The 26,316-nt window shown below is 43.0% G+C and overlaps 2 protein-coding genes across 5 annotated transcripts; both read left to right on the top strand.

Moving 5' to 3' along the window:
* Positions 1 to 202: 202 nt before the first annotated feature.
* Positions 203 to 22,350, top strand: LOC141288611 (saxitoxin and tetrodotoxin-binding protein 1-like). 4 transcript variants are annotated; one of them, XM_073820777.1, is made up of 9 exons: positions 203 to 287; positions 13,749 to 13,909; positions 14,017 to 14,153; positions 14,251 to 14,315; positions 14,383 to 14,493; positions 14,608 to 14,712; positions 14,991 to 15,611; positions 21,345 to 21,487; positions 21,712 to 22,350. In XM_073820777.1, the coding sequence occupies exons 2-7, from the start codon at positions 13,793 to 13,795 to the stop codon at positions 15,056 to 15,058; spliced, it is 603 nt and encodes a 200-aa protein (XP_073676878.1). In that variant the 5' UTR covers positions 203 to 287; positions 13,749 to 13,792; the 3' UTR covers positions 15,059 to 15,611; positions 21,345 to 21,487; positions 21,712 to 22,350. The 4 variants fall into 4 exon arrangements, with proteins under 4 accessions (XP_073676878.1, XP_073676877.1, XP_073676875.1 ...); XM_073820776.1 differs by having other exon boundaries at positions 21,345 to 21,562; XM_073820774.1 differs by having other exon boundaries at positions 21,345 to 22,350.
* Positions 22,351 to 22,446: 96 nt separating this feature from the next.
* On the top strand, positions 22,447 to 26,169 carry LOC141288613 (saxitoxin and tetrodotoxin-binding protein 2-like). Its single transcript, XM_073820778.1, has 6 exons — positions 22,447 to 23,276; positions 24,780 to 24,922; positions 25,015 to 25,079; positions 25,166 to 25,276; positions 25,392 to 25,496; positions 25,907 to 26,169. The coding sequence occupies exons 1-6, from the start codon at positions 23,160 to 23,162 to the stop codon at positions 25,954 to 25,956; spliced, it is 591 nt and encodes a 196-aa protein (XP_073676879.1). The 5' UTR covers positions 22,447 to 23,159; the 3' UTR covers positions 25,957 to 26,169.
* Positions 26,170 to 26,316: the final 147 nt, after the last annotated feature.

The raw sequence follows: 26,316 nt of genomic DNA, 5'->3' as shown, positions 1-26,316 counted from the left end.
TCCAGAGTTTTACCCTCTCAATTCATTCCAGTTAACTAGAATTCACAGAAGCTGTTGCGTCACTTTAGGGACAAAAAAACCCAAAACACACACAGTACTGTGTACATGGACTATGGGATACTTGATCTACACGGCTTAATAATCTTGATATCCTCTTCTGAAGTTCTGCAATGGCTACTTCTGTGGTCTTGACTGCTCTTCTTGGCCTGTTTAGCTTGAGTCAGGCATCTCTGCCAGACTGTAAGGAGCTCATAACACCGTTAACCCTGGAGGAGGATGATAAAAGAGTAAGTGCATTATAGGGCTGCTCGATTTTGGCGAAAATGATAATCACAATTATTTTGGTCAATATTGTATTCACAATTATTTAATATGATTATGACTGGGTCCAAAACGTTATATTAATTTAAATATAGCAATACAGCAGAAAGAAGATACAAAAAAAAAAAAAACCCCAGTTTAAAAATATACTGAATACTTTTATGCAAGTCTAACAATACTCCAGAAATTGAATGTAATTATTTAAATGTAAAATAAAACAGCATCTTCACTGTAGGTAAACATACTTTGTTTCTTACTAAAACTACAAAAGTTCTTCATTCAAGAGCAGTGAATGATTTTTCTCTTTGTATTTTTACGTTTATTAATGTCCGTGTTTTGCTCCATCTCTGAGCGGATCCACAAAACATGCGCTGTTAAAAACACAGCATCAAAGAAACCTTAATAAATCAAGCACGTCCCATTTTATAAAAGTCACGTTACATGATAGTTCTGATTTGCATGTGAAATTAGGCTTTTATGGAGGAGCGAAAGCGCACCACTGCACTGTAAAAAGTTTTCACCAGTTTCAACTTAAAAACTTAAGTTTAGCAGCTGCCTTAAGATTGTAAGTTAAATCAACTTAAGTCATTTAAACTTACAAGTTATATCAACTCATTTTTATTGTAATAAAACTACAAGTCATTTTAACTTAAGCGGATTTAACTTAAAAAATTAAGGCAGCTGCTAAACTTTTTTAAGTTGAATTTGGTGAAAACTTTTTACAGTGTGGTAAGGGGGCAGAGTGGGGCACAATAATTGTTTCATCTTGATTACTGCATTTTCATGATCGTTTGAAGCAGAAATCGAAACCGAATTTTGATTAATTGCACAGCCCTAGCATTATTAATATATTTTAGAGCAAGTATCTTTAATACTGAATTAACACTACAGGAGCTTATATGAAGAAACAGGGAACATTTATTTTCTTCAAAAAAGGTAAAAAGATCATAGTTGATAACCACTTATTTACATTACCCCCACATTTACATTTCCACATCGTACAAAACGAACTTTTACATGTTGTTTGAACATTAATGTGTGTTGGTAGTTTGTGTACACAACCACCCTATACAATGATAAAAATCCACCCATTAGTATTTTTTGAATATTTAAAAGTAATATCCCCCATTTAAAATCAGGTCATTCTCAGCTTCTTGTCGGTGTGACAAAACACAGTTGATTGACATGAGCATCTTACCTTAGACCCGCCCTTACCGAGCTGAAGGTGCAGGGGAAGACTCTAATTGAGCAATTGAGGTGTTCTGTTGTTGGATGTAATAATGAACATAGCAATCATCATTTTCCCCCCGCCATCTGAGCCGATTAAGAGGCAGAGCTGATCCCGATCTACATATGCATCTATGTTCACAAGTTTCGCCAATAAACGCAACTAAATGCAGCTAAACGCGGCTAAAGTAAACATTACAGCTGGTAATCCCACAGCAGAGAGGGGCGTGGAGAGCAGAGCTCATTTGCATTTAAAGGGCCCATGCAATAAAATGAGCTGATATTTTGTAGAGGTAAAAGGGTGTTTTTTTACACTACTATTGAGAATTTTTAACCAAAGTATATTACAGATTTTTCATTAAGACCCTAAAGAATTATATGAACTTGTGGAAAATGGACATCCGATGACCCCTTTAAGAGACATTGTAAGTGCAGAGGTGTTGTGTGCGCTGTGTAAACATGTTACTGTAGTTCTAGACTAAATGTCAACATGCGTCTACTCACCTGCCTTGATGCTGACCTTCGATTATTTATTCAAACTTACGAGTAAGCAAACAAATAAATCAATAAACATTGCTAAGGGGTGTTTAACTTCATTCTGCTGCACCTTAGTCTACATGAAATCCAGAATGGCCACACAACTAAAAGGTTTATTTGAGCGGCACCCTCTACAGTACAGACGTGAAGTTACATTTCCTGCCTTCCTTGGTTTATTCATTTCTTGTCATTTTTGACAAGCAGCAAGCAATAAAGTAGGGAAAAAGCAGTGATAGGAATAACAGCATTATAAATAAAAGGCGCTACTAACAGCATTACTTTTTTTAGTAACGAGTAATCAAACAAATTACTCTTTCCCCGGTTACAACGCCGTTACCATTACTGACAATAAAATGCACATTACTATGTTTTTTGCGCTGCATTCTTCTTTTGAGGTAAATTCTGGCTTATTCCTCTCAGTGTGTCTTCCAAAAACAAAATGAATTTGAGATGAACTTTATGGAGGTTCACAATGTTTTACGGACGTGATGTGAGTGTTTACCTAGCTACATGTTCGCGCACCTCACGTGGATGGACGGCTGTGCAGAATTTAAAAATGAGGCGCTACGTTAGAGCTTACATTAGAGATAAGTTTAGACAGGAAACACTGAAGCTTGTGTTGGAAACAAATTACTTTATCAGAGAATGTTTGGTTTTCGATGTGACTTACTCCATTTAAAAGTAAACATTTGAAGCCGCCTTTACATATATTTCTCATGCCTGTGAGGCAGGTATTCGCTGAGATTCAGGTTGTTTTATTTATGTGTCTGTGAAGAGAGGTGACAGAGACCTAGACTGCAGAGATCGCACCCCATTTTTTTAAATTTATTTTACAAAAGCACATTGTTTTCTTGTTATTATGACTATGCACAAATAAAAGTAGGCCGTTTCCAGTTTCAAAATTGATTGAGTATTTTTAGTTCTTTTCGCAGCCATCAAGAATAAAAAAAGACAGACCGCACCGGTGCGACAACAGTGTTGCCATGGGATGTTTTTCATGTCTGTGAGTTAAAGTGACCATAACATGATATTTAGCCTCTGGAAGGTGTCTCTCACATTGTTTTATTATTGCTGTGGGACAGTGTAGATTAGTATGCAATGTTTTATTCATTTACCATGTTTAATATTGGAGGCATCCAAGTTATTTGACATATTTGAACATTGTTTAAAAAAGTAACACAAGTTACTTTCCCTGGTAATTAGTTACTTTTATAATAATGTAACTCAGGTACTATAATAATAAAGGCGAAAACGTTTAAAAAACGGTTTAGAACATGCTAAATTTAAAGGGATCATCAGATGCAAAACTCACTTGTTTGAACGTGCGTGTTGGCAGTGCGTGTACGCAAACACCCTATAATGATAAAAATCCACTCAGTGCTTTTTTTTAAAATCCCCAATAATAATAACCACTTTCTCAGATCAGGCAGTTTTGAGATTCTCGGCAGTTCTGCACAGGCCCCTCCCATGACTATTGATTGACACGGCCATTTTAGCACAGACCCGCCCTGAGTGAGCTGTAAACAGTCCACAATTGTTTCGATGCTAGAGCAGGGACATAGAACACCTCAATCGCTTAGGAGACAACCTTGTTTGTTGGATGTAATGATGAACATTCATCATTTACTCCTGACATCTGAGCCACTGAAGACACAGGATTACTTTTGTTTTTGAAGGGAACAAAATGCGCCCCCCGATCTGCTTAAATGTGTCTATGTTTGCACTGATCATTTGTGATTGTGATAATAAGGTTTTTTTTTATAAATCTTTGCAATAATAAAATGTTAGTTAGCAAGTTTTGCAGCTAAATGCAGCTAAAGTTAACAGTATCTCGTAAAAAAAAAAAAAAAAAAAAAAAAAAAAAACGCTTGTCACCCCACGGAAGAGAGAGCTGGGGTGAGCAGAGCTCTTTAGCATTTAAAGGGACATGCACCAAAATGGCTCGATGTAAACAGAACTGTTTTTGACAAGGTAAAAAGGGTGTTGTTTTACACTACCATTGAGAAGTTATAACCAAAGTATGTTATAGACTAATAACTGACTTTGTCTGTCAATTCCTGTTTTAGTTAGGTTGGCTATCCTTCATATCAAACCTTATGTAGCAAACATCAACAAATGACCTGATGTTAATGATTTACAGTTCACAGAATCTGTCAGCTCACTAAAGACAGCAAATAATATTGTGCTAGAGTTTAAAAGTATGATATATGCATACAGTATTTACATTATGAAGATGCAAATGTCATAAAATGGGTTGCAAAATGCAATTTTCCCCTCATTAAAATAGTTTGAGAATTTAGATTCATCATAAAGTGCACAAAAAAATGACTCCGTTAATAAACCTGGGAAATACCAATGTACTAGTGACCAGATGGAAGGATGGTCAAATTACTACAAATTAAAAAAGTAAAGTGTCATTTACAGAACAAACTGTATTATAATAAAATAAAAATGAAAATGCAGTGTAAATTTGATTTAATATATTTTATGGATACTATTGTTATTATTATTAATATATTTTATAAATGTTATTTTTCTTTGTCAGTTTTCCTTGTTCTTTTTTAAACATGTACCTAAAGACTGTACCAATAAAAGAAAAATAACATTATTTCATTCCACAATTACTTGCATGTTGTGTCAACTGGAGATCATATTATGACAAAACTTTTTGAATTTGAATTGTACAAATTTGAATTATTAACAAGTGTCATTTCACAAAACTGAATATTATATGGCATTTAACATAGTTCTGAATTCGATTTTTTTTTTTACTTGAATATTGAACATTTGAAATTGAACACAACTGAATTTTCAAATTGCAGATTTTCAAATAGACATGTATTTTCAAACAGCAGATTTTTGTTCTGATTTCTAAGACTTCAAATATTCAGTTTTTAAAAATACAACTTCAAGTTTTCAAGATGAAAAAAAATTCGGAACATCAAATTCAGTGTTCAAAATTCAAAGCGCAGAAATTCAGATCGTACAGAAAGTAGGTCAGAGGTTATGCACAGGGAAGAGTAGATGATCTACGAAAAGTCGAATGAAGCATTTAATTTCGTGGGAACATCATATTAACTCGTGGGAGCGTGATAATATGTCGTGGCCACAAGATGGCAGTGTATACATAGTTATACGGCATATACCCACTTCTTTATCAGTCGGCTTTGCGTAAAACGAAACTGAAAGCAAAACGCGCACGCGTATTCAAAGGCAATTTTAATACCCGATGTTTGGAGAGCGACTCCCCAACAAATTAGACTACATACATATCTAGGCTGTTATTAGTATGCAGGCTATAAAATGTTGTGTTAGTTGTCTATAGCTTTGTATCATACTTGAGATCTCTTGACTTCAGGTTCTGAAAGTTTTGCCGACGAGGAATTTTTACTGGAAGTGCAGATTAAAGGGTGAATATAACATATTTAATTTCGGCTTATTGATAAACTAATATATTTTTATAGTTGAGGAATAAATCATTAATGCGGTTTCATTTGAAACACAATGAACACAACATGCTCATTTATCATCACAAACTGGGGTAAATACATTAATAAAGTAAAAACTTAATTGGCATAATTGTCAGGCGTTTACAGTATTTACAAAATATTTTAGCATATTAATAATACTATAATTATACAGAGAGTTAATTAAAGCACTACACGAACTGAAAGGGAAATAAGCATTTAAAACAATAAATATAGCCCATAAATATAGCCCTAACCAGTTAATATAATTATTATAAAATTAGGCCTATTGTATTAGCCTACTGTTTAATAATAATAATATACAAATATGAAATATAAAGAACCGATCCGTTAACAGGCAAGCGGTGCTCCTGCAGCCAAAATACTGCCACTTATGTCTCTTTGCGTCAGGCGCCGCCAGAGATAAAAAATATGTTATGTCCTTTAACCAGATTTTTAACAACAAATAGAACATTTGTCGGTAGTGTTGAAAACGAAGATCATGTAATGGAATTCTCCTAGTATGATCAATAATAATAATAAAAAAATTAGAGATGTGCCTGACATGAAGACTATGGGACTATGAATTATAAATAGAAGAACACATATAGTACATTTCTGTTGTGTTTATTTTTAATGAAATCAAATGTGATCTTGTTGTTTGCAACTATAGCAATGTCGTTCCCAAAACAGCACAAATCACTTCAGGCCTTTTCAAACGGGACGCAGCAGTCGCGAGTGTCTAGTTCACTTTCAATGGGAGCGGCGCGGAGGCGAAGTGCAAGTTGTGCTCCTGCACCCAAAATCCTGCCGCTTCCACAAACACGGCGCTTCGCAGCAGGCGCAGCCAAAGATAATTTCTTTTAAATTCTAAATCTTTTTGTGAGCAGCAGCGTCCGCACCGAGACCGCGTCGCGAACACCGCCTCAACTGCACAAAACGCTTCCACTACAAGAGAAGGCAGCAGCCGCGCGGCGATTCCTGCATGTCATTATCTTTACAAAAAGATCTTGTTGCCATGACAAAACATAAAGTTTAAAACATAAACTTAATGTTCATTAAAACATAAAGTGTCAATTTCAGCTGACCTTTCTTCATGATCCGCTCGCTGCCTGCCCCATAAATTGTCTGTGAAAAAACGTACTCGGTTACTAACGTAACCTCGGTTCTCTCTAGAGAGGGAACGAGTACTGCGTAAGAAATATCTTACGCTAGGGGAAAATCCTTTTCTGCGAGATATTGAAGCCAAAAATTATCCTTAATTTTGAAATAATGTAAAGCGCGTTGCAGCAGCATACAGACATAGGCGAAACAGCTTGCGCGCCTATTGGCTGCTCTGCGGCAACTGCAGCAGCCTATTAGAGCAAGGCCTGACGCGACGCCAGATCCAATGGGGGCATTTCGCGCCCTTTGCGTCGCTTCGCGCCCTTTTCGTAGCTTCCCGCCTAAAAGGGCGTGGTCTAGACCTATAAATATCGCTCATAGACAGCTATTATCTGGTTTTTCATCATCAAAGCAACCAGAGCGTGCGCATGCACGGCAAGATACGCAGTACTCGTTCCCTCTCTAGAGAGAACCGAGGTTACGTCAGTAACCGAGTACGTTCTCTTACGAGAGGTCTCTCGTACTGCGTAAGAAATATCTTACGCTAGGGGACCCAGTGTAAAACGCCGTGCATGCTGAGATCTGACACCAAAGACCCAAGGGTGAAAACCCGGGGTTCATACAGTTCATAATCACCTATAGAACTCACAGGGAGTCCGGGGAAGAGGGAGGGGCAACGCCGCACTCTTCCACATAGTGCAGCGTCACTCAGACGCTAAGTAAACGTACATACAGGGCTGGTTACGGCCTGAGCTGACGTAAGAATACGGGTCATCACACAGTTTGCCCAGACACATATTGTGCTATTACTTTCACTGTCGACCCTAGAGCTGTGCTCAGTAGACGCAGCATTTCGAGCTGATAAATCAGGTCAGACAACACTGAATATCTAGACTGACAGCAGTCTGGCCTGTAAGGCGGGAACCTCCAGGTTGTAAAACCTTATAAATGTAGACGGAGAGGCCCAGCCCGCCGCCGTACAAATATCTTGTAAGGCAATCCCACTCGACCAAGCCCACGACGAGGCCACGCCCCACGTGGAATGTGCTCTGACACCTAGCGGGCACTGCTTGCCCTTGGAAGCATATGCCAACGCAATAGCATCAACTATCCATCTGGATAGGCTGTGTTTCGAAGCGGCCAGTCCCTTTGGGCGCCCGTAAAACGAAACAAAAAGCTGATCTGTCTGTCTAAAAGCAGACGAGCGAGACACGTAAGCTCTTAATGCCCTGACTGGGCATAGGAGGTTCGCGTCCGTTTCCTCATCATTGACCGGTAGGGCTGACAGCGCGATGACCTGTGCCCTGAACGGTGTGTTGAGTGATTTTGGAACGTAACCATGCTTGGGTTTGAGTATGACTTTAGAGTCATTAGGTCCAAATTCCATGCACGTCGCGCTCACAGAGAGTGCGTGCAAATCCCCTATGCGCTTCACTGAAGCGAGAGCCAGCAGAAACACAGTCTTAAGAGACAGGTATTTCAAATCAATCGTCTGCAGAGGCTCGAATGGTCCACCTTTCATGGCCTCTAGTACCACAGAAAGGTCCCATACGGGGACTGAGGGAGGTCTGGGGGGATTTAGTCTTCTAGCTCCCCTCAGGAAGCGAATAACTAAATCGTTCCTTCCTATTGACTGACCTAACGTTGCGCTCGAAAACGCCGTTATAGCCGCCACATAGACTTTGAGCGTGGACGGGGTTCTGCCCTTGTCCAGCAGCTCTTGTAGGAAGGAAAGCACCTCCATCACACCACAGTTAGTGGGTGACAAGCCGCGGGCTGCGCACCAGCCCGAAAACACTGACCATTTTGAGGAATAGAGCCGTCTCGTAGAAGGGGCTCTAGCCTGCGTGATCGTGTTTAATACTCCTTTTGGGAGTTCATCATATATTCGCTGGTGGCCCAGACATGAAGGGACCACAGCTCTGGGTGAGGGTGCCAAATCGAGCCGCTGGCCTGAGAGAGAAGGTCTCTCCTCACTGGTATCGGCCACGGGGCAGTGCTCGTCAGCTGCATCAGCGCTGGGAACCAGGGCTGGTTTTCCCAAAACGGCGCTATCAGCAGTATTGAACATCCTTTTTCCCTGACCCTCTCTATCACCTGAGGTAGGAGAGAGATGGGGGGAAAAGCATAGAGATGACGGCGGGGCCATTCGTGGGCCAGCGCGTCTCTGCTTTTTGAGTAAAATTCCTGACAGTGAGCGTTGTTCGGAGACGCAAAAAGGTCTACTTCCGCTTTGCCGAATTTTTTCCACAGTAGTTGTACTGTCTGTGGGTGTAGAGACCATTCGCCTGCTGGAACATTGTTCCTGGACAGTCTGTCTGGCCCTATGTTCAGAAGCCCCGGCACATGCGCTGCTTTCAGCGAGCGCAAGTTGCGCTGAGCCCATACCAGGAGGCGTTCTGCAAGTCTGTATAGGTTTTTGGACCTGAGACCACCCTGGCGATTTATATAGGAAACCACTGACATGTTGTCCGAGCGGACTAGTACATGGTTTCCTTTTATTTGGGGACAGAAGCGCGTCAGCGCGTTCTGTACTGCCAGCATTTCGAGGCAGTTGATATGTAGGAGCTTTTCCCGTTCTGACCACTGGCCAAAAGACGGTCTGCCCTCGAGCAGAGCCCCCCATCCCGAGGTTGACGCGTCCGTAGACACCACTTTTACTCTCGAGAAAGTCCCCAGGCTTACACCTGACTGGTACCAGTCGACTGCTTTCCACGGCTTCAGGGCTGTGACACATTTCTGATTGACCGTGATACGAAGCCGACCGGGCGCCCACGCTTGACGCGGGACGCGCGCTTTCAGCCAGAACTGCAGTGGACGCATACGCAGCAGACCCAGCTGCAGAACTGATGACGCTGAGGCCATGAGACCCAGCATTTTCTGAAATTTTTTGAGCGGGACAGACGCGCCGCAGCGGAACGAGCCCGCTGTGCGCTGAATGTCTGCTGCGCGCTGTGGTGACAGCCGCGCTATCATTGACAGCGAGTCCAATTCTGTGCCCAGGAAGGAAGTTTTCTGACTGGGGGACAGTGAGCTCTTCGCCCAATTGACTCTGAGACCCAAATTCTCGAGGTGATCGAGTAACATGGTCGTATGCTGTACAAGCACTGAGCGAGACTGCGCTAGAATCAGCCAATCGTCCAAATAGTTCAGTATGCGCACGCCTTTCAGTCTGAGAGGAACGAGCGCTGCGTCCATGCACTTTGTAAATGTACGGGGTGCCTGGGACAAACCGAACGGCAGGACTGTGTACTGATATGCCTGGCCCTCGAAGGCGAATCTCAAAAATCGCCTGTGACGTGACGCTATCTGTATTTGAAAATACGCGTCTTTCAGATCCACTGACACGAACCAGTCTCCTTGGCGAACTTGCGCGAGGATTTTTCTGGTCGTGAGCATCCTGAACCGACGCTTCACCAGCGCTTTGTTCAGTTGCCTTAGATCTAATATGGGTCTGTGACCCCCGTCTTTTTTCGGTACCAGGAAATATCTGCTGTACAACCCTCCTTCGCTTTGAGTTTGAGAGAGGGGCTCTATGACTCCTTTGCTCAATAGTTTCGCCACTTCGGCTCGAAGCAGGTGTGCTGCTTCTGTCTGCATTGTGGTCTCGACGCGCGCTGTATAGCGGCGCGGGCGTCGGTGAAACTGTAGCGAATAGCCTCCTTTTATAATGTCCAGCACCCATTTCGAAACCCCTGGAAGCTTTTCCCATGCGTTTGCATGAATAGCTAGAGGTTGAATACGAAACGCGCTCCGTTCTATCCGTAACGGAGTGGTTTCGGAGTGCTGTGGCACCAGAGACGTGCTCGTGACATTCGAGGCGTGGGGCACGCTGATAGCGGGAACTATTATGTCTGTGTGTGGATGTGGTCGTGTGGCAACAGGCACATTTAACACACTGCAAACACCGTTCGCCTGCATGCACGTTAGTTTCGCTTTTACGGAAACCTTTTGACGTGCGTGATGTGATGTCTGTGGGCACTGTGAAGTGGGCACGTCTATTACATGTGGAGCGCAATCGATCTGAGCCGATTTTATGTGCGCAGGGTCTGTATGACATGTTGTGCTTGTGTGTAGAAATGGGCACTGAGTGGGCATTTTGACTACACTTGAAACACCATCGGCCGTGGCCGGTTGTGAAGCGCAATCGATTCAAGTCGATTTTATGCGCGCTTGACCTGTGAGACAGGGTGTGCTTGTGTGTAGAAATGGGCACTGGGGAGTGGGCATTCTGACACGTGAAACACCATCGGCCGTGGCCGGGACACCAGAAAATACACTCTTTTTTGGATTTATCTGGGTAGCCGTGAGAACGGCTTTTGAGTACAGGCAAACGGGCGACAGAGCCGGTTTGTTGGCTGCAAAATACACTGGAACAGTCACAATACTTGGAACTGAACAAGCAAATACCTTTGGTGGGGGTCCGGCGACAGCGGGACTCGCGCACCGTCTTTTTCCTAGCTTTGTTAGGACTGCTTCGGAGGCTCAGGTTTCAAATCCATCCTGGGTCTCGGGCCGCGACCAGCGGGACGGCGGCCAGAAGAGCGGGAACGCGGTCTCGCGCCCTGCGCTCGGTGGCGCTGCGAAGCGGCAACAGCAGGCTGTGGCTGGGGTCGTGAGCTCTGCACGGGCGGTTTCACACGGCCGGCTGCAGAGCTGGAGCGTTTCGGCAGGAAGTGCCTCATCGCCTGGGACGCCTTCTGTACCTCAGCGAATCTCTCTGCAAAGTCCTTGACAGAGGATCCAAAAAGGCCAGCGGGGGAGAGCGGAGCATCGAAGAACGCAGTGCGCTCAGACTCAGCCATCTCCGAAAGCGTCAGCCACAAATGCCTTTCAGCTACAGTGAGCGAAGCCATGTTGCGTCCGATGGCCTGTGCTGCAGACTTTGTAGCGCGGAGTGCGAGGTCCGTGGCGCTCCTTAGGTCCGGCACACAAATCGCGTCAGGGCCTTCCTCATCCATCCTTCGGAGGAGGTCAGCCTGAAAAACCTGCAGCGTGGCCATTGTGTGCAGCGCTGACGCTGCCTGCCCGGCGGCGGTGTAAGCGCGGCTGTGCAGGTTTGACGTTTGGCGACATGCTTTAGACGGCAGCGCCGACTTAGCACGCCGTCCATCGGAGGGCGGGCACAAGTGGGCTGCTATCGCCTCCTCGACAGGCGGCAGAGAGAGGTATCCTTTTTTCTCGGCGCCGTCCACAGTGGAGAACGCTAGAGAAGAGGATGGGCGCACTCTCGCTGAGTAAGGGGCGCTCCAGGATTTAGCCAGTTCTTCGTGAAGCTCAGGAAGAAAAGGCGCTGGTTTGCACGCGCTCGAAGCGCGTTCCCCTTTCGGCAGAAAACAGCCGTCCAACCTGTTATGAGCGGGCTGCTCCGGTGAGGACCACTCGAGGCCAAGGCACGCCGTGGCCTGTGTCAGAATCCTCATCAGTTCTGCCTCGATCGAAGCTCTCGAGCCTGACGGAGCGTGGGCGGGGGGAGCGAGGTCCGCAGAGCTCGTCCAATCCTCACTGCCTGACGCCAGAATAGAGCAGGAATCCTCCTCCTCCATAACTGTGCCCTCGTCAGCCGTGTCGGTGCAAGCGGCGGCGGGCAGCGGCCACTTAACATCTGGGACGGAGGCTGACGAGATTGGTGAAGCTGGCGGGCGAACCGGCGAGCTTTGTCGGCTGGGGGGGGTTCCGGTGCCCGCTGGGCACGGCGCTTCTTACGGCGCGACACCGTGGCGGGCGGGGGAGCAGATTCGGCGAAGAATGCCAGGCGAGTCCTCAGAGTCGCCATCGGCAGTGGTTCACAATGAGGGCAGCCGCCCTCAGCGAGCGCGAGCGCCGCGTGCTCCTCACCCAGGCAGGAAACGCAGACGATATGGCGGTCCCCGTCACTGAGTGTGGCTCTGCATGAGCCGTAGGAAGGCATCTTTAAAAAGACGCCTGCTCTTTTATAGAGAAGTGTGTATCGCAGCGGCGACACACACTTGAGATATGAAAGGATATGAGCGCCGGAAAGCGCAGCAGGAAGGCACGGAAGGTGGCGTGGCCAGCAGCTTCAGAGACTCGTCCCGCTGAGATGCTTGCAATCGACGGCGGCTTCTTCTCCGGCTCCAGCGATGCGTGTGCTTCGCTTGAAGGATGAAAAATCAGATAATAGCTGCCTATGAGCGATATTTATAGGTCTAGACCACGCCCTTTTAGGCGGGAAGCTACGAAAAGGGCGCGAAGCGACGCAAAGGGCGCGAAATGCCCCCATTGGATCTGGCGTCGCGTCAGGCCTCGCTCTAATAGGCTGCTGCAGTTGCCGCAGAGCAACCAATAGGCGCGCAAGCTGTTTCGCCTATGTCTGTATGCTGCTGCAACGCGCTTTACATTATTTCAAAATTAAGGATAATTTTTGGCTTCAATATCTCGCAGAAAAGGATTTTCCCCTAGCGTAAGATATTTCTTACGCAGTACGAGAGACCTGTCGTAAGAGAACCGCGTCTCTCTGGTCAGCCTAGGGTCCGAGATATGCCAAAAAAACAATTGGCGCTATCAACACACCACACATAACCAAACAGTGTTCCAACCAATCAGCGTCAGGGGTTTGGTGTTGTGGGCTTTTCTACTGGTGCTGGGACGTGAGGGAGGTGGAGCGAAAGTCCACAACACCAAACCCCTGACGCTGATTGGTTGGAACAGTGTTTGTTTTTGTGTGGAAAGGTTGGTAGTGCCGATTGTTTTTTTGGCATATCTCTGACCCTAGGCTGACCAGAGAGACGCGTTTTTTTTCACAGACAATTTATGGGGCAGGCAGCGAGCGGATCGTGAAGAAAGGTCAGCTGAATTTGACACTTTATGTTTCAGGCTAGAAATCGCTGATACAACCTTTAAGCAGCGTTGCCGGCAAAATTCTAAAACTTCTTTAGACAAATGAGATGTCAATCAGCATCAGCTACTGCCAGCAGCAAATAGAATTTTGGGGTGGCACCCGGGGTGGCCAATCGGATGTCAGGGGTGTCCAGTGCCACCCCGGACACCCCTCTGGCTCCGCCACTGACATCACTTCAGAACATCCAGATGCCAATGTGATAAGCTGTTCTATATAAAGTACTTGTTCCTCAGGTTATGCAGCATAATCATCTGAAATCCTCTTCTGAAGTTCTACAATGGCTACTTCTGTGGTCTTGGCTGCTCTTCTGGGCCTGTTTAGTTTAAGTCAGGCATCTCTGCCAGACTGTAAGGAGCTCATAACACCGTTAACCCTGGAGGATGACGCTAAAAGTGTAAGTGCATTATGAATATATTTTAAAGCAAGTATTCTTTTATAGTAAATTAACGCTACTGGCGCTTATAAAAGGAGCGTGAATTTCACAACTTCTTTTCTAAACAGATCATGGGTAAATGGATCTTCCTTGAAGGCATAGCTGATCACCACTTATTTACAGATATCTTGAAGACTGTAAACAGCTCATGGGTGGAGTTTGGCACTCTTGCAAACACTTTAATCCTCAGTGAAGGGAACATGCTGTAAGACTGTCCTGTTTATTATGTTTTGCTAAACTGAAATAATTTCATCAATATGATGCCCAGCATTCTGAATCTGATGTCTCTCTCTCTCTCTCAGAAAAGGAAAGTGTGAATTTAGCACTTTCAACTCAACTCTTAAGGATAGTACTTTTTATGTCAATGGTAAGTTAATGTATTTGAGCTAAAACACATGAGTTCTGAGTACTAATCAATGTTATGCTGGCTGCAGACAATGGCACAATAACCGAGAGCAAGTTCTTGCCCTCCTGTCCTGACTGTCTCACCTTGAGCTACATCAGCCAATTCAAAAATGAGACCATACGGTCTCTGTCCTTTTTCAGTAAGTCACAAAATCCATAGGCACAGATGAAGACACATCACGTTAAAATTATATATTCCATGACCAATTGTGATGTAGAAAAAGCATTCGTTTAATTCTTCTTTGCTCCTGCAGAGAGAATGAGCGACCGAACGGAGTCCGACATGGACACATACTGGAAGCAAGCCGAATGTCTTGGATTCAAAAGGGAAACACAGTACTCCTATGATGGAGTAACAGGTCAGTTTGGGTTTCAAGTGCTTGGAGTTTTCATTTTAAGCCACAGCTATTAGTTCTGATGTAGAGAACCAGAAAACAGCTCCTGGTCATGTGAGATTCAATATCACTTTTTAAAAAATTATTTCAGATAAAGAAGTTACAGATAAAAATCTCACAAATCTGTCAAGAACATGTCCAAGTCATAATTTAACACCAAAATCAAAGAGGAATCAGAATTAGGTGACACTAAATTAAGTGCAAAAACAATTCACATTTTTCATCTTCTTTTCTTATTGCAGAATTCTGTCAGGTGGTCAAGGACAGCTCGTCTGACCAGAAGCCAAGTTTGAACAAATCAGAGCAATAATACATGCATGCATGAAACCTTTTTTGCAATCAAATTTGTAAGAACCACCATGGCAAGAAAAATAATGTTTGAAAATGAATAAAGAATCTTTGTTATTCGTCAATGTGTTTGTGTGTTTTAATAAGTGGTGATAACAAAAATTCACATTCATACCCGTTACACGCTTTAAATATTATCAGAAAACACATTTTTAGGAATGTGACTGTGTGGGTAGGATCAGTATATTTTGGCATTGTCCTCATTGCTAAAGGCTCAAAGTCCCAAAGTCCAGAGTTTTACCCTCTCAATTCATTCCAGTTAACTAGAATTCACAGAAGCTGTTGCGTCACTTTAGGGACAAAAAAACCCAAAACACACACAGTACTGTGTACATGGACTATGGGATACTTGATCCACACGGCATAATAATCTTGATATCCTCTTCTGAAGTTCTGCAATGGCTACTTCTGTGGTCTTAACTGCTCTTCTTGGCCTGTTTAGCTTGAGTCAGGCATCTCTGCCAGACTGTAAGGAGCTCATAACACCGTTAACCCTGGAGGAGGATGATAAAAGAGTAAGTGCATTATAGGGCTGCTCGATTTTGGTGAAAATCATAATTAAGGATAATTTTTTGGCTTCAATATCTCGTGGAAAAGGATTTTCCCCATAGCGTAAGATATCTTACGCAGTACGAGAGACCTCTCGTAAGAGAACTTTTGTAGTTTTAGTAAGAAACAAAGTATGTTTACCTATTACAGTGAAGATGCTGTTTTATTTTACATTTAAATAATTACATTCAATTTCTGTAGTATTGTTAGAGTTGCATAAAAGTATTCAGTATATTTTTAAACTATCTTTTTTCTGCTGTATTGCTATATTTAAATTAATATAAAGTTTTGGACCCAGTCATAATCATATTAAATAATTGTGAATACAATATTGACCAAAATAATTGTGATTTTGTAACAATGTAAAACGCGTTGCAGCAGCATACAGACACAGGCGAGACAGCTCGCGCGCCTATTGGCTGTTCTGCGGCAACTGCAGCAGCCTATCGAGTGAGGCCTAGCGTGACGCCAGATCCAATGAGGGAGCTTCGCGCCCACTGCGTTACATCCCGCCATAACGGGCGTGGCCTAGGTCTATAAATACCGCTCATAGACATTTTTCATCCTTCAAGCGAAGCACACGCATCGCTGGAGCTGGAGAAGAAGCCGCGCCGTTGATCGGGAGCACCTTCAGCAGGATGAGCCATAGAAGTCGCTGGCCACGCCGCCTTCCTTGCCTTCCTGCTGCGCTTTCCGGCGCTCATATCCTTTAAATTGCTTTTCCTGTGTGTCGCCGCTGCGACACACATTCTAAAAGAGCAAAAGCGTCTTTTTAAAGATGCCTTCCTGCGGCTCGTGCAGAGCCACACTCAGCGACGGGGACCGCCACGTGATCTGCGTTTCCTGCCTGGGTAAGGAGCTGTCCATGATAGCGCGACTTTCACCACAGCGCGTGGTAGACATTCAGCGCACAGCGAGCTCGTTCCGCTGCGGTGCGTCTGTCCCGCTCAAGAAATTTCAGAAAATGCTGGGTCTCATGGCCTCAGCATCAGCAGTTCTCCAGCTGGGTCTGCTCAGAATGCGCCCACTGCAGTTCTGGCTGAAAGCGCGCGTACCGCGCCAAGCGTGGACGTCCGGTCGATTTCGCCTTAAGGTCAATCAGAAGTGTGTCACAGCTCTGAAACCGTGGAGAGTGGTCGACTGGTACCAATCAGGTGTAAGCCTGGGGACTTCCTCGAGGATAAGAGTGGTGTCCACGGACGCATCCACCTCGGGATGGGGGGCTCTGCTCGAAGGCAGACCGTCTTTTGGCCAGTGGTCGGAACGGGAAAAGCTCCTACACATCAACTGCCTCGAAATGCTGGTAGTAGAGAATGCGCTAGCGCGTTTTTGTCCCCGAATAAAAGGAAGCCACGTCCTAGTCCGCTCAGACGTGTCTGTGGTATCCTACATAAATCACCAGGGCGGCCTCAGGTCCAGGAACCTTTACAGGCTAGTGGAACGCCTCCTGATATGGGCTCAATGCAACCTGCGCTCATTGAGAGCAGCGCACGTGCCAGGGCTCCTGAATGTGGGACCAGACAGACTGTCCAGGAACAATGTTCCGGCAGGCGAATGGTCTCTGCACCCACAGGCAGTCCAACTGCTGTGGAAGAATTTTGGCAGAGCGGAAGTAGACCTGTTCGCGTCTCAAGACAACGCTCACTGTCCGGAATTTTTCTCCAAGAGCAAGGACGCGCTGGCCCACGTATGGCCCCGCCGTCTTCTCTATGCATTTCCCCCCGTCTCTCTCCTGACGCAGGTGATAGAGCAGATCAAGGGAGATGGGTGTTCAGTGCTGCTAGTGGCACGTGGCACCGTTCTGGGAAAACCAACCTTGGTTCCCAGCGCTAATGCAGCTGACGAGCTTTGCGCCGTGGCCAATACCAGTGAGGAGAGACCTCCTCACTCAGGCCCGCGGCTCAATCTGGCATCCTCACCCGGAGTTGTGGTCCCTTCATGTTTGGGTCACCAAGGGTTATGTGATGAGCTCCCTAAAGGAGTATTAGGCTGCTTTCACATCTGTGGTTCGGTTCATTTGGTCCGGACCAAGGGCAACAAATGATACATTGTAGCATTTTTCTGCCGTTTTGGGTCCTTTTCACACCACACTGATTGCTCTGGTCCGAACCAGTTGAAACGAACCAAAATGCAGTCATGTGACAACATCCACAGCACTCGTTGGCCAGATCGTGTCATTGAACCACTGATCTATAATAGAGAATTATATACATCAGTGTATTGAACGTATTTTCTAAACTGTTAGGCACGTTTTTTCCATTCGCGAATGCGGAGCATCGAGATAAAAACATCTCAACTTTTCAGAATGCTGCAAGCACACCGCAGGTCATGTGACATGAACCAACCAATCAGCTTCATCCTTTCCTTTAATAACATTGAAAGCACTGTCTAGTTGGGGAAACAGCTTATACAGGAATAAACATTTTCGAATAAATATAATAGCAGAGCTACTGCAAGCGATTTTTAATGCTGAAAATCCATTTATCCTTTGCTGAAACTTTCGCGTATTTATGGAGAATGCAGGTTATGGTTGCTTAGCAACGGCAGACGCCTCTGGAGCGCAAGCTTTCCACGCGTTTTTAGGCGCGACATGTGAACGGCCCCCTTAAACAATGAGAAGGATTGTAATGTTTTTGTGAGTTTTTGAAAGTTGGGACCTATATGATCATCAGACCAAATTTATGAGGCTCCGCACCTCCTCACAACTCCAAGTTTGTCCACGAGCTGTCAAGGGGCTGTCATGTTGCTAAAGCGCTAACTGTCAACAAATACTTGTCCTCATCCCATAATGAACAGCGCAGCGGACTACGGCAGCTGGATTAGTCCAAAAAGGTGCAGTACTTTTTGCGGTTGGGTCTGTTCAAGTTCAGTTCATGTTCTCACCATAAATGAACCGCTCCAGTGTTCCACCTCTTCAAGGAGGTCTCGGTACGCTTTTTTGGTCCGCTTTTGGTGCGCACTCAAGTGCGATTGCTACATTCACACCTGCCCAAACGAACCGCACCAAGAGGGAAAACAAACTCTAGTGCGATTCAACCGAACTAAATAAGGCAGGTGTGAAAGCACCCTTAAACACGATCACGCAGGCTAGAGCTCCATCTACAAGACGGCTCTATTCCTCAAAATGGTCTGTGTTTTCGGGATGGTGCACAGCCCGTGGCGTGTCACCCACAGATTGTGGTGTGAAGGAGGTGCTTTCTTTCCTGCAAGAGCTGCTGGACAAGGGCAGAACCCCGTCCACGCTCAAAGTCTATGTGGCGGCTATAGCAGCGTTCTCAATGACAACGCTAAGTCAGTCTATAGGAAGGAACGATTTAGTCATTCGCTTCCTTAAAGGAGCTAAGAGACTGAATCCTCCCAGACCTCCCTCAGTCCCCGTATGGGACCTTTCTACAGTGCTGGAAGCCATGAAAGGTGGACCATTCGAGACTTTACAGATGATTGATCTAAAATACCTGTCGTTTAAGACTGTATTTTTGATGGCTCTCGCTTCAGTAAAGCGCATAGGGGACTTGCATGCGCTCTCTGTGGGTGCGACGTGCATGGAGTTTGGGCCTAATGACTCTAAAGTTATACTCAAACCTAAGCACGGTTATGTTCCAAAATCTCTCAACACTAGGTTTAGGGCAGGTCATCGCTCTGTCAGCCCTACCGGTCTCTGATGAGGAAATTGATGCGAGCCTTCTCTGCCCAGTCAGGGCATTACGAGTTTATGTGTCTCGCTTTTTGTTTCATTCAGTGGAAGTTCTAAGGGACTAGCTGTGTCGAAACAGAGCCTATCCAGATGGATAGTTGATGCAATAGCTCTGGCATACACCTCCAAGGGCATGCAGTGCCCGTTGGGTGTCAGAGCACATTCCACAAGGGGCGTGGCCTCTTCGTGGGCTTGGTCGAGTGGGATTGCCTTGCAAGATATTTGTACGGCGGTGGGCTGGGCCTCCCCGTCTACATTTATAAGGTTTTACAACCTGGAGGTTCCCGCCTTGCAGGCCAGGCTGCTGTCTGTCTAGTTCACCAGTAAACTGTGTGAGACCCATATTTTCACATCAGTTCAGGCCGTAACCCCGCCCTGTCTGTATAACGTATAAACTGTCCGAGTGATGCTGCATTATGTGGAAGAGTGCGGCTCCGCCCCTCCCTCTTCCCGGACTCATTGTGAGTTCCCTAATTGATTGTGCACTGTATGAACCCCGGGTTTCCGCCTTTGGGTCTTTGGTGTCAGATCTCAGCAAGCACGGCGTTTTGCATTGGGTCCTCATAGCGTAAGATATCTTACGCAGTACGAGAGACCTCTCGTAAGAGAACATACTCGGTTACTAACGTAACCTCGGTTCTCTCTAGAGAGGGAACGAGTACTGCGTATCTTGCCGTGCATGCGCGCTCTGGTTGCTTTGATGATGAAAAACCAGATAAAAGCTGCCTACGAGCGGTATTTATAGACCTAGGCCACGCCCGTTATGGCGGGACGTGACGCAGTGGCCTCTGCTAGGCCTCGCTCGATAGGCTGCTGCAGTTGCCGCAGAACAGCCAATAGGCGCGCGAGCTGTCTCGCCTGTGTCTGTATGCTGCTGCAACGCGTTTTACATTGTTACAAAATTAAGGATAATTTTTTGGCTTCAATATCTCGCGGAAAAGGATTTTCCTCATAGCGTAAGATATCTTACGCAGTACTCGTTCCCTCTCTAGAGAGAACCGAGTACGTTCTTCATTCAAGAGCAGTGAGTGATTTTTCTCTTTGTATTTTTAAGTTTTATTAATGTCCGTGTTTTGCTCCATCTCTGAGCGGATACACAAAACATGCGCTGTTAAAAACACAACATCAAAGAAACCTTAATAAATCAAGCACGTCCCATTTTATGAAAGTCACGTTACATGATAGTTCTGATTTGCATGTGAAATTAGGCTTTTATGGAGGAGCGAAAGTGCACCACTGCACTGTAAAAGTTTTCACCAGTTTCAACTTAAAAACTTAAGTTTAGCAGCTGCCTTAAGATTGTAAGTTAAATCAACTTAAGTCATTTAAACTTACAAGTTATATCAACTCATTTTTATTGTAAAAAGTTAAAATGACGTAGTTTTAAGCGGATTTAACTTAAAAAATTAAGGCAGCTGCTAAACTTTTTCAAGTTGAATCTGGTGAAAACTTTTTACAGTGAGGCACAATAATTGTTTCATCTTGATTACTGCATTTTCATGATCGTTTGAAGCAGAAATCGAAAACGAATTTTGATTAATTGCACAGCCCTAGCATTATTAATATATTTTAGAGCAAGTATCTTTATATACTGAATTAACACTACAGGAGCTTATATGAAGAAACAGGGAACATTTATTTTCTTCAAAAAAGGTAAAAAGATCATTGTTGATAACCACTTATTTACATTACCCCCACATTTACCTAAAAATCAGATAAATATAATTAATCAATAGATTCAATTTTGTGATATTATTTATTTAAAGTTGCAGCCAGTAAGTTTAACCCTAACCATCTTGAAACATGAAATTGCAGTTATTTGCAGACTGACTTCTCGCAAACAGCTTGATTAACAGGTGATCTGACCAATCATAATAATAATTAAAAAAAAAAGTTACAGCCTGCAGCTTTAAAAAAGACAAAAACACTGTATTGGATGATTCGAAATTAAAATGAAACTACTTATTAAATTCTGATATTTGGAAATTAATTTTCTTTACAATAGATCATGGGTAAATGGATTGTCCTTGAAGGAGTTGCTGATCACGGGTTATTTATGGACATCCTGAAGAATGTGAACAGCTCATGGATGGAGTTTGGCCCAAGCACTCTTGCAAACACTGTAACCCTCATTCACGGGAACCTGCTGTAAGACCGTTTATAACATGGCTACACAGTTGCACTATGGGTGTCCTGAGCACTGTTGGGAGTAACGCATTACAAGTATCGCAAGATTACTTCAGATAACTTTACTTTAATCAGATTACTTTAAGTAACTAGTAATGAGTTACTTTTTAATTTACAAGGAAATATCCGAGTTACTTTTTCAAATATGTAATTCCAGTTTCTTTGTTTTTTCCCTTGACTGACAGCTTTCCTGTCCCCATGTTGAAGGGGTCATCAGATGCAAAACGAACTTTTACATGTTGTTTGAACATTAATGTGTGTTGGCAGTTTGTGTACACAACCACCCTGTACAGTGATAAAAATCCACCCAGTGGTATTTTTTTTATATTTAAAAGTAATATCCCCCATTTAAAATCAGGTCATTCTCAGCTTCTTGTCGGTGTGACGAAACACAGTTGATTGACATGAGCATCTTACCTTAGACCCGCCCTCACTGAGCTGAAGGTGCAGGGGAAGACTCTAATTGAGCAACTGAGGTGTTCTGTTGTTAGATGTAACAATGAACATAGCTGTCATGACTCTAGGCTGTGCCTTTTCCCTCCTCCACCGGAGGTCGCTGTTTTCCCTTCCCTGCACTGCACTTGCCTGATTGTATCATCTGTCTTGATTATGTCACCCGTGTTCCCCAGCTGTTCACACTTATGATTTGTCCTTATAATCTCCACTCGTTCCCCACTCTGGGAGGCTGCATTGTTTTTGATGTTTCCTGTAACCTGTCTTCTTCTGTGTTTGTATCCCTGCCTTGATCTAGTCGTGTTTGTGCTGTGTTGGCCTTTTGTTTATTTGTTCATTTGTGTTTATTGTCATTAAAATACTCACCTGCATTTTGGACCCAGACCTCGTACATCTCACCCGTGACAATAGCAGTCGTCATTTACTCCTCTCCACTCTGTCAAAGGCTTTTTCAGCGTCTAGAGATATTACAATTTCTGGTAAGTGTTTGTTTGAGTCAGGAGAGTAAATGATATCAAATACCCTGCGTATATTAAAAAAAGAAAAGCGTTTTTTAATAAAACCAGTCTGATCTGGGCCTAAGATAGTGGGGAGGACATTCTCCAGTCTTCAGGCCAAAACCTTTGCCAATATTTTACAGTCCACATTAAGCAAAGATATAGGCCGAAATGAGCCACAATTCAGATGGTCTTTCCCTTTTTTAGGTAAAACAGAAATTGTCGCTTGATAAAATGTGTGTGGAAGGCAGCCTATATAGAATGATTCCTCAAGGACAGCAAGTAGCAGAGGCATTAATTTCCCTTTAAACATTTTAAAAAATTCTACCGTAAAGCCATTTGGCCCAGGAGCTTTTGAATTTTGCATGTTTGAGAGAGCTACGTTAAGTTCTTCTAAATCAATAATTTTCTCCAATTCTACGTTATCGTAAGATGGGATTTGGGAATTTTTTTTAAGTGTAACTGTGTGGGTAAGATCAGTATCTTTTGGCATAAAGACTCAAGGTCATTCTGATGGGTGCTTCCCAGTTGCCCAAAGTCCAGAGTTTTGTCGACTCAGTTCATTTGAATTAACAAAAATTCATAGAACTTGTTGCATCACTTAAGGGACAAAAAAAAAATACTATTTAAGGTACCTCATCTACACAGCATAATAATCTGAAATCCTCTTTTGAAGTTCTACAATGTCTACTTCGGTGGTCTTGACTGCTCTTTTAAGCCTGTTTAGTTTGAGTCAGGCATCTCTGCCAGACTGTAAGGAGCTCATAACACCGTTAACCCTGGAGGATGACAATAAAAGTGTAAGTGCCTTATTAATATATTTTAGAGCAAGTATTCTTTTATAGTGAATTAACACTTCAGGAGCTTATATAAGGAAACAGGGAACATTTATTTTCTTACAAACAGCTAAATAAATCACAGCTGACACTTATTTGCAGATATTTGACCCCTATTTATTTAAAAAAAAAGGGATAAATATAAAAAATTAATTCAATTTGTGAATTCAATTATTTATTTAAAGCTGCAGTCTGTAAATTTTGCCTTTTTGTCGCCATCTCAGTTTGAAACCTGAAATTGAAAAAAGCATTACTTAGATCATATAACCAATCATCAAACAATGCTAATTATTATTGCTATATTTTGTTCTCAAATTGTTAATGTTAACAACATCAGCATTGCTATGCGTATTTAGTGTGTATTGGTGTTGGATTTAAATTTCTATAGGCTACAGTCTAATCATCTAATTGTTCAAATTCATATAAAGAAATTGTTCTTTTAACCCAAAAAGCTAATTTATGTTCAATTTTTGGCAATGACAAATTTTTTATGTTTATGAATGTTATAGTGCCAACTGTGGTTTGATCTCGCTATAACATTGCATGATTGTTTAAAATTACCTTTCACATGTGCTCACCAGGTTTTGTGAAGTTTTGAGTTTTCGTTTAGGCTTTATGGGCTTTTGGCCATTTTTGGGGAGGTCTCTTTTCTAAACGTCCCTGTTATAGCTTCCCAAAGGATAAATTTCAATTTTGTTTGATAATTATTGACCTATAGAGAGAGAATTGTACTGCAGTGTTTTTCCAGACTGAGTGAAAATCTAGGACTAGTTCGCAAAAGTAGGTTTTTCACATAATCTCAATCATTTAACAAACTGTTTGATTGACAGCAGTGGTACTGGAGGCAAAGTTGTTTTGAATAAGGAGGTCTATTGATGTATGATACGAATAGTGTGCATGTGTGTGAAAAAACATGGAACAGACACTAGTTTAAACCCTTGAAAAATGCGATATCGCCCCATCCCCCAGTGGATGATTTCTTTCAAATTTCTCACAGACATGCCCACCGAGTTTTGTTTCGGACGACCACTGTTAAGCTTATCTAATAGGTGCTCAAAGTTCATCGGTCTACGGCAGCCATGTTTTTTGAGATCCGCAAATGTCCTGATAGCCACTTGTGGAACTTTGGACCAAGACTGTGCCTACTGATTTTCTCTTATAGCACCATCAAATGGTCAATGGTCTCTTATAGCACCATCAAATGGTCAAGCTCAGTTTCTTTTTCATGCCCAGATTCAACTCCTACATACGCGTTGCGAGTTTGCCGAAGATACCTCATTCCATTCAGAAGTTATAACCGTTTTAGTAAAAGTGGCCTTGTCACTTTTGAACGTTTTGGCGTTCCTTTGCGACAAAAAAAAGTTATGGACTGCAGCTTTAAAAAAAATACTGAATTGAATAATTCTAAATTAAATTGGTGCTACTTATTACATTCTGAATTTTGCTAATTAATTTTGTTTACAATAGATCATGGGTAAATGGATTGTCCTTGAAGGAGTTGCTGATCACCTCTTATTTATTAACATTCTGAAGACTGTGAACAGCTCATGGATGGAGTTTGGCCCAAGCACTCTTCCAAAAACTTTAACCCTCAATCACGGGAACATGCTGTAAGACTGTCCTGTTTATAACATGTTTTGCTAAATTTAATAAATTTTATTATTAACCAGCATTTTCAAGCTGATATCTCTCTCCCGCTCAGAAAAGGAAAGTGTGAAGTTGTGACTATAAACGCAACTGTTAAAGAAAGTACCTTGTATACAAGTAGTAAGTTAACAAATCTTATTTATTTTAGCTAAAACTCAGTGGTTCTGAGCACTAATGAATATTACACTGGAGTTTTTGGTCCACAGCAAATGGCACCGTATCAGAGGGCAAGTTTTTGCCATCCTGTCCTGACTGTCTCACCATGAACTTCATCAGCCAATTCAGAAATGACACCATAAAGACTCTGTACTTATTTAGTAAGTCACAAAATCCAGGCACAGATGTAGACACATTACATCATGTTAAATATATTCCATGACCGATTGTGTGATGCAGAAAAAGCACCCATTTAATTATTCTTTGTTCCTGCAGAGAGAGAGAACAACCGGACAGAGTCCGACATGGACACATACTGGAAGCAAGCTGAATGTCTTGGATTGAAAAGAGAAAAGCAGTACTCCTATGATGGAGTAACAGGTCAGTTTGGGTTTCAAGTGCTTGCAGTTTTCATTAAAATCCATGTGGAGAAAACAGCTCCTGATCCTGTGAGATTCAATATGACTAATAAAAAATGATTTTAGATACAGAAGTTAGAAGTATAAATCTCACAAATCTGTCAAGAACATGTCCAGGTCATAATTTACCCTTGAAAAACTAAATCAGAATGAACTGACAACGAATAAATTACATTGTCACTTTAACTGTAAAATTGTAAAAAAGTTGATTGTAAAAGTTAGTTACTTAAGTTTGTTTTTCTCTTTGCTGCCTGTATTATAGTGGTTGCCAGTATATTTTACATGTACAAAGCAGTTGTTCTGGAAATGTGTTCATATTTTTACTGTAAACCACTGCTGCATTATTTTAGCGTTTTTCTTCTCTCATCGCAGAACTCTGCCATGTGGTCAAGGACAGCTCATCTGAACAGAAACCAAGTTAGACAAATCAGATTAACTCATGCACAATTTGCAAGGAGAACAACAACAAAGAAAACAATGTGTGGAAAAATTGAAACTGAATATAAAAACTGATTAAAAATTGTTATTCATCTTGCCGTTTGTTTTTATTAAGTGCTGATAATAAATTTACATTTAAACCCTTTACATGAAATTTTATCAGAACGAGTTAATGAATAAATGTTATTTAGACATGAGTACTAAGTGATCTCGGCTTTTTTTCTCTGCATGTGGAGGGTTAATCTTCTCAGGGTCAGGCTTCTGGGTCAGGCTTCTCAAAATTCTTCATCACTTGAATTAAGATTATCAAAATTTGATTATAAGACTTTAACACCTTATATGTC

Source organism: Garra rufa, chromosome 16, assembly GCF_049309525.1.
Source record: "Garra rufa chromosome 16, GarRuf1.0, whole genome shotgun sequence".
Classification (NCBI taxonomy): Eukaryota; Metazoa; Chordata; class Actinopteri; order Cypriniformes; family Cyprinidae; genus Garra; species Garra rufa.
Note: the sequence above shows the minus strand (reverse complement) of the source record. Positions and strands in the feature narration are given on the sequence as shown.

What these genes read in the sequence shown, in the direction of transcription:
- LOC141288611 (XM_073820777.1), top strand. Translation starts at nt 13,793, where the DNA reads ATGGCTACTTCTGTGGTCTTGGCTGCTCTTCTGGGCCTGTTTAGTTTA. An exon ending in TGGAGGATGACGCTAAAAGT is followed by an intron (nt 13,910 to 14,016) that starts GTAAGTGCATTA and finishes TTTTCTAAACAG; the next exon opens with ATCATGGGTAAATGGATCTT. An exon ending in TAGTACTTTTTATGTCAATG is followed by an intron (nt 14,316 to 14,382) that starts GTAAGTTAATGT and finishes TGCTGGCTGCAG; the next exon opens with ACAATGGCACAATAACCGAG.
- LOC141288613 (XM_073820778.1), top strand. Translation starts at nt 23,160, where the DNA reads ATGTCTACTTCGGTGGTCTTGACTGCTCTTTTAAGCCTGTTTAGTTTG. An exon ending in AAGTACCTTGTATACAAGTA is followed by an intron (nt 25,080 to 25,165) that starts GTAAGTTAACAA and finishes TTTGGTCCACAG; the next exon opens with CAAATGGCACCGTATCAGAG. An exon ending in AAAGACTCTGTACTTATTTA is followed by an intron (nt 25,277 to 25,391) that starts GTAAGTCACAAA and finishes TTGTTCCTGCAG; the next exon opens with AGAGAGAGAACAACCGGACA.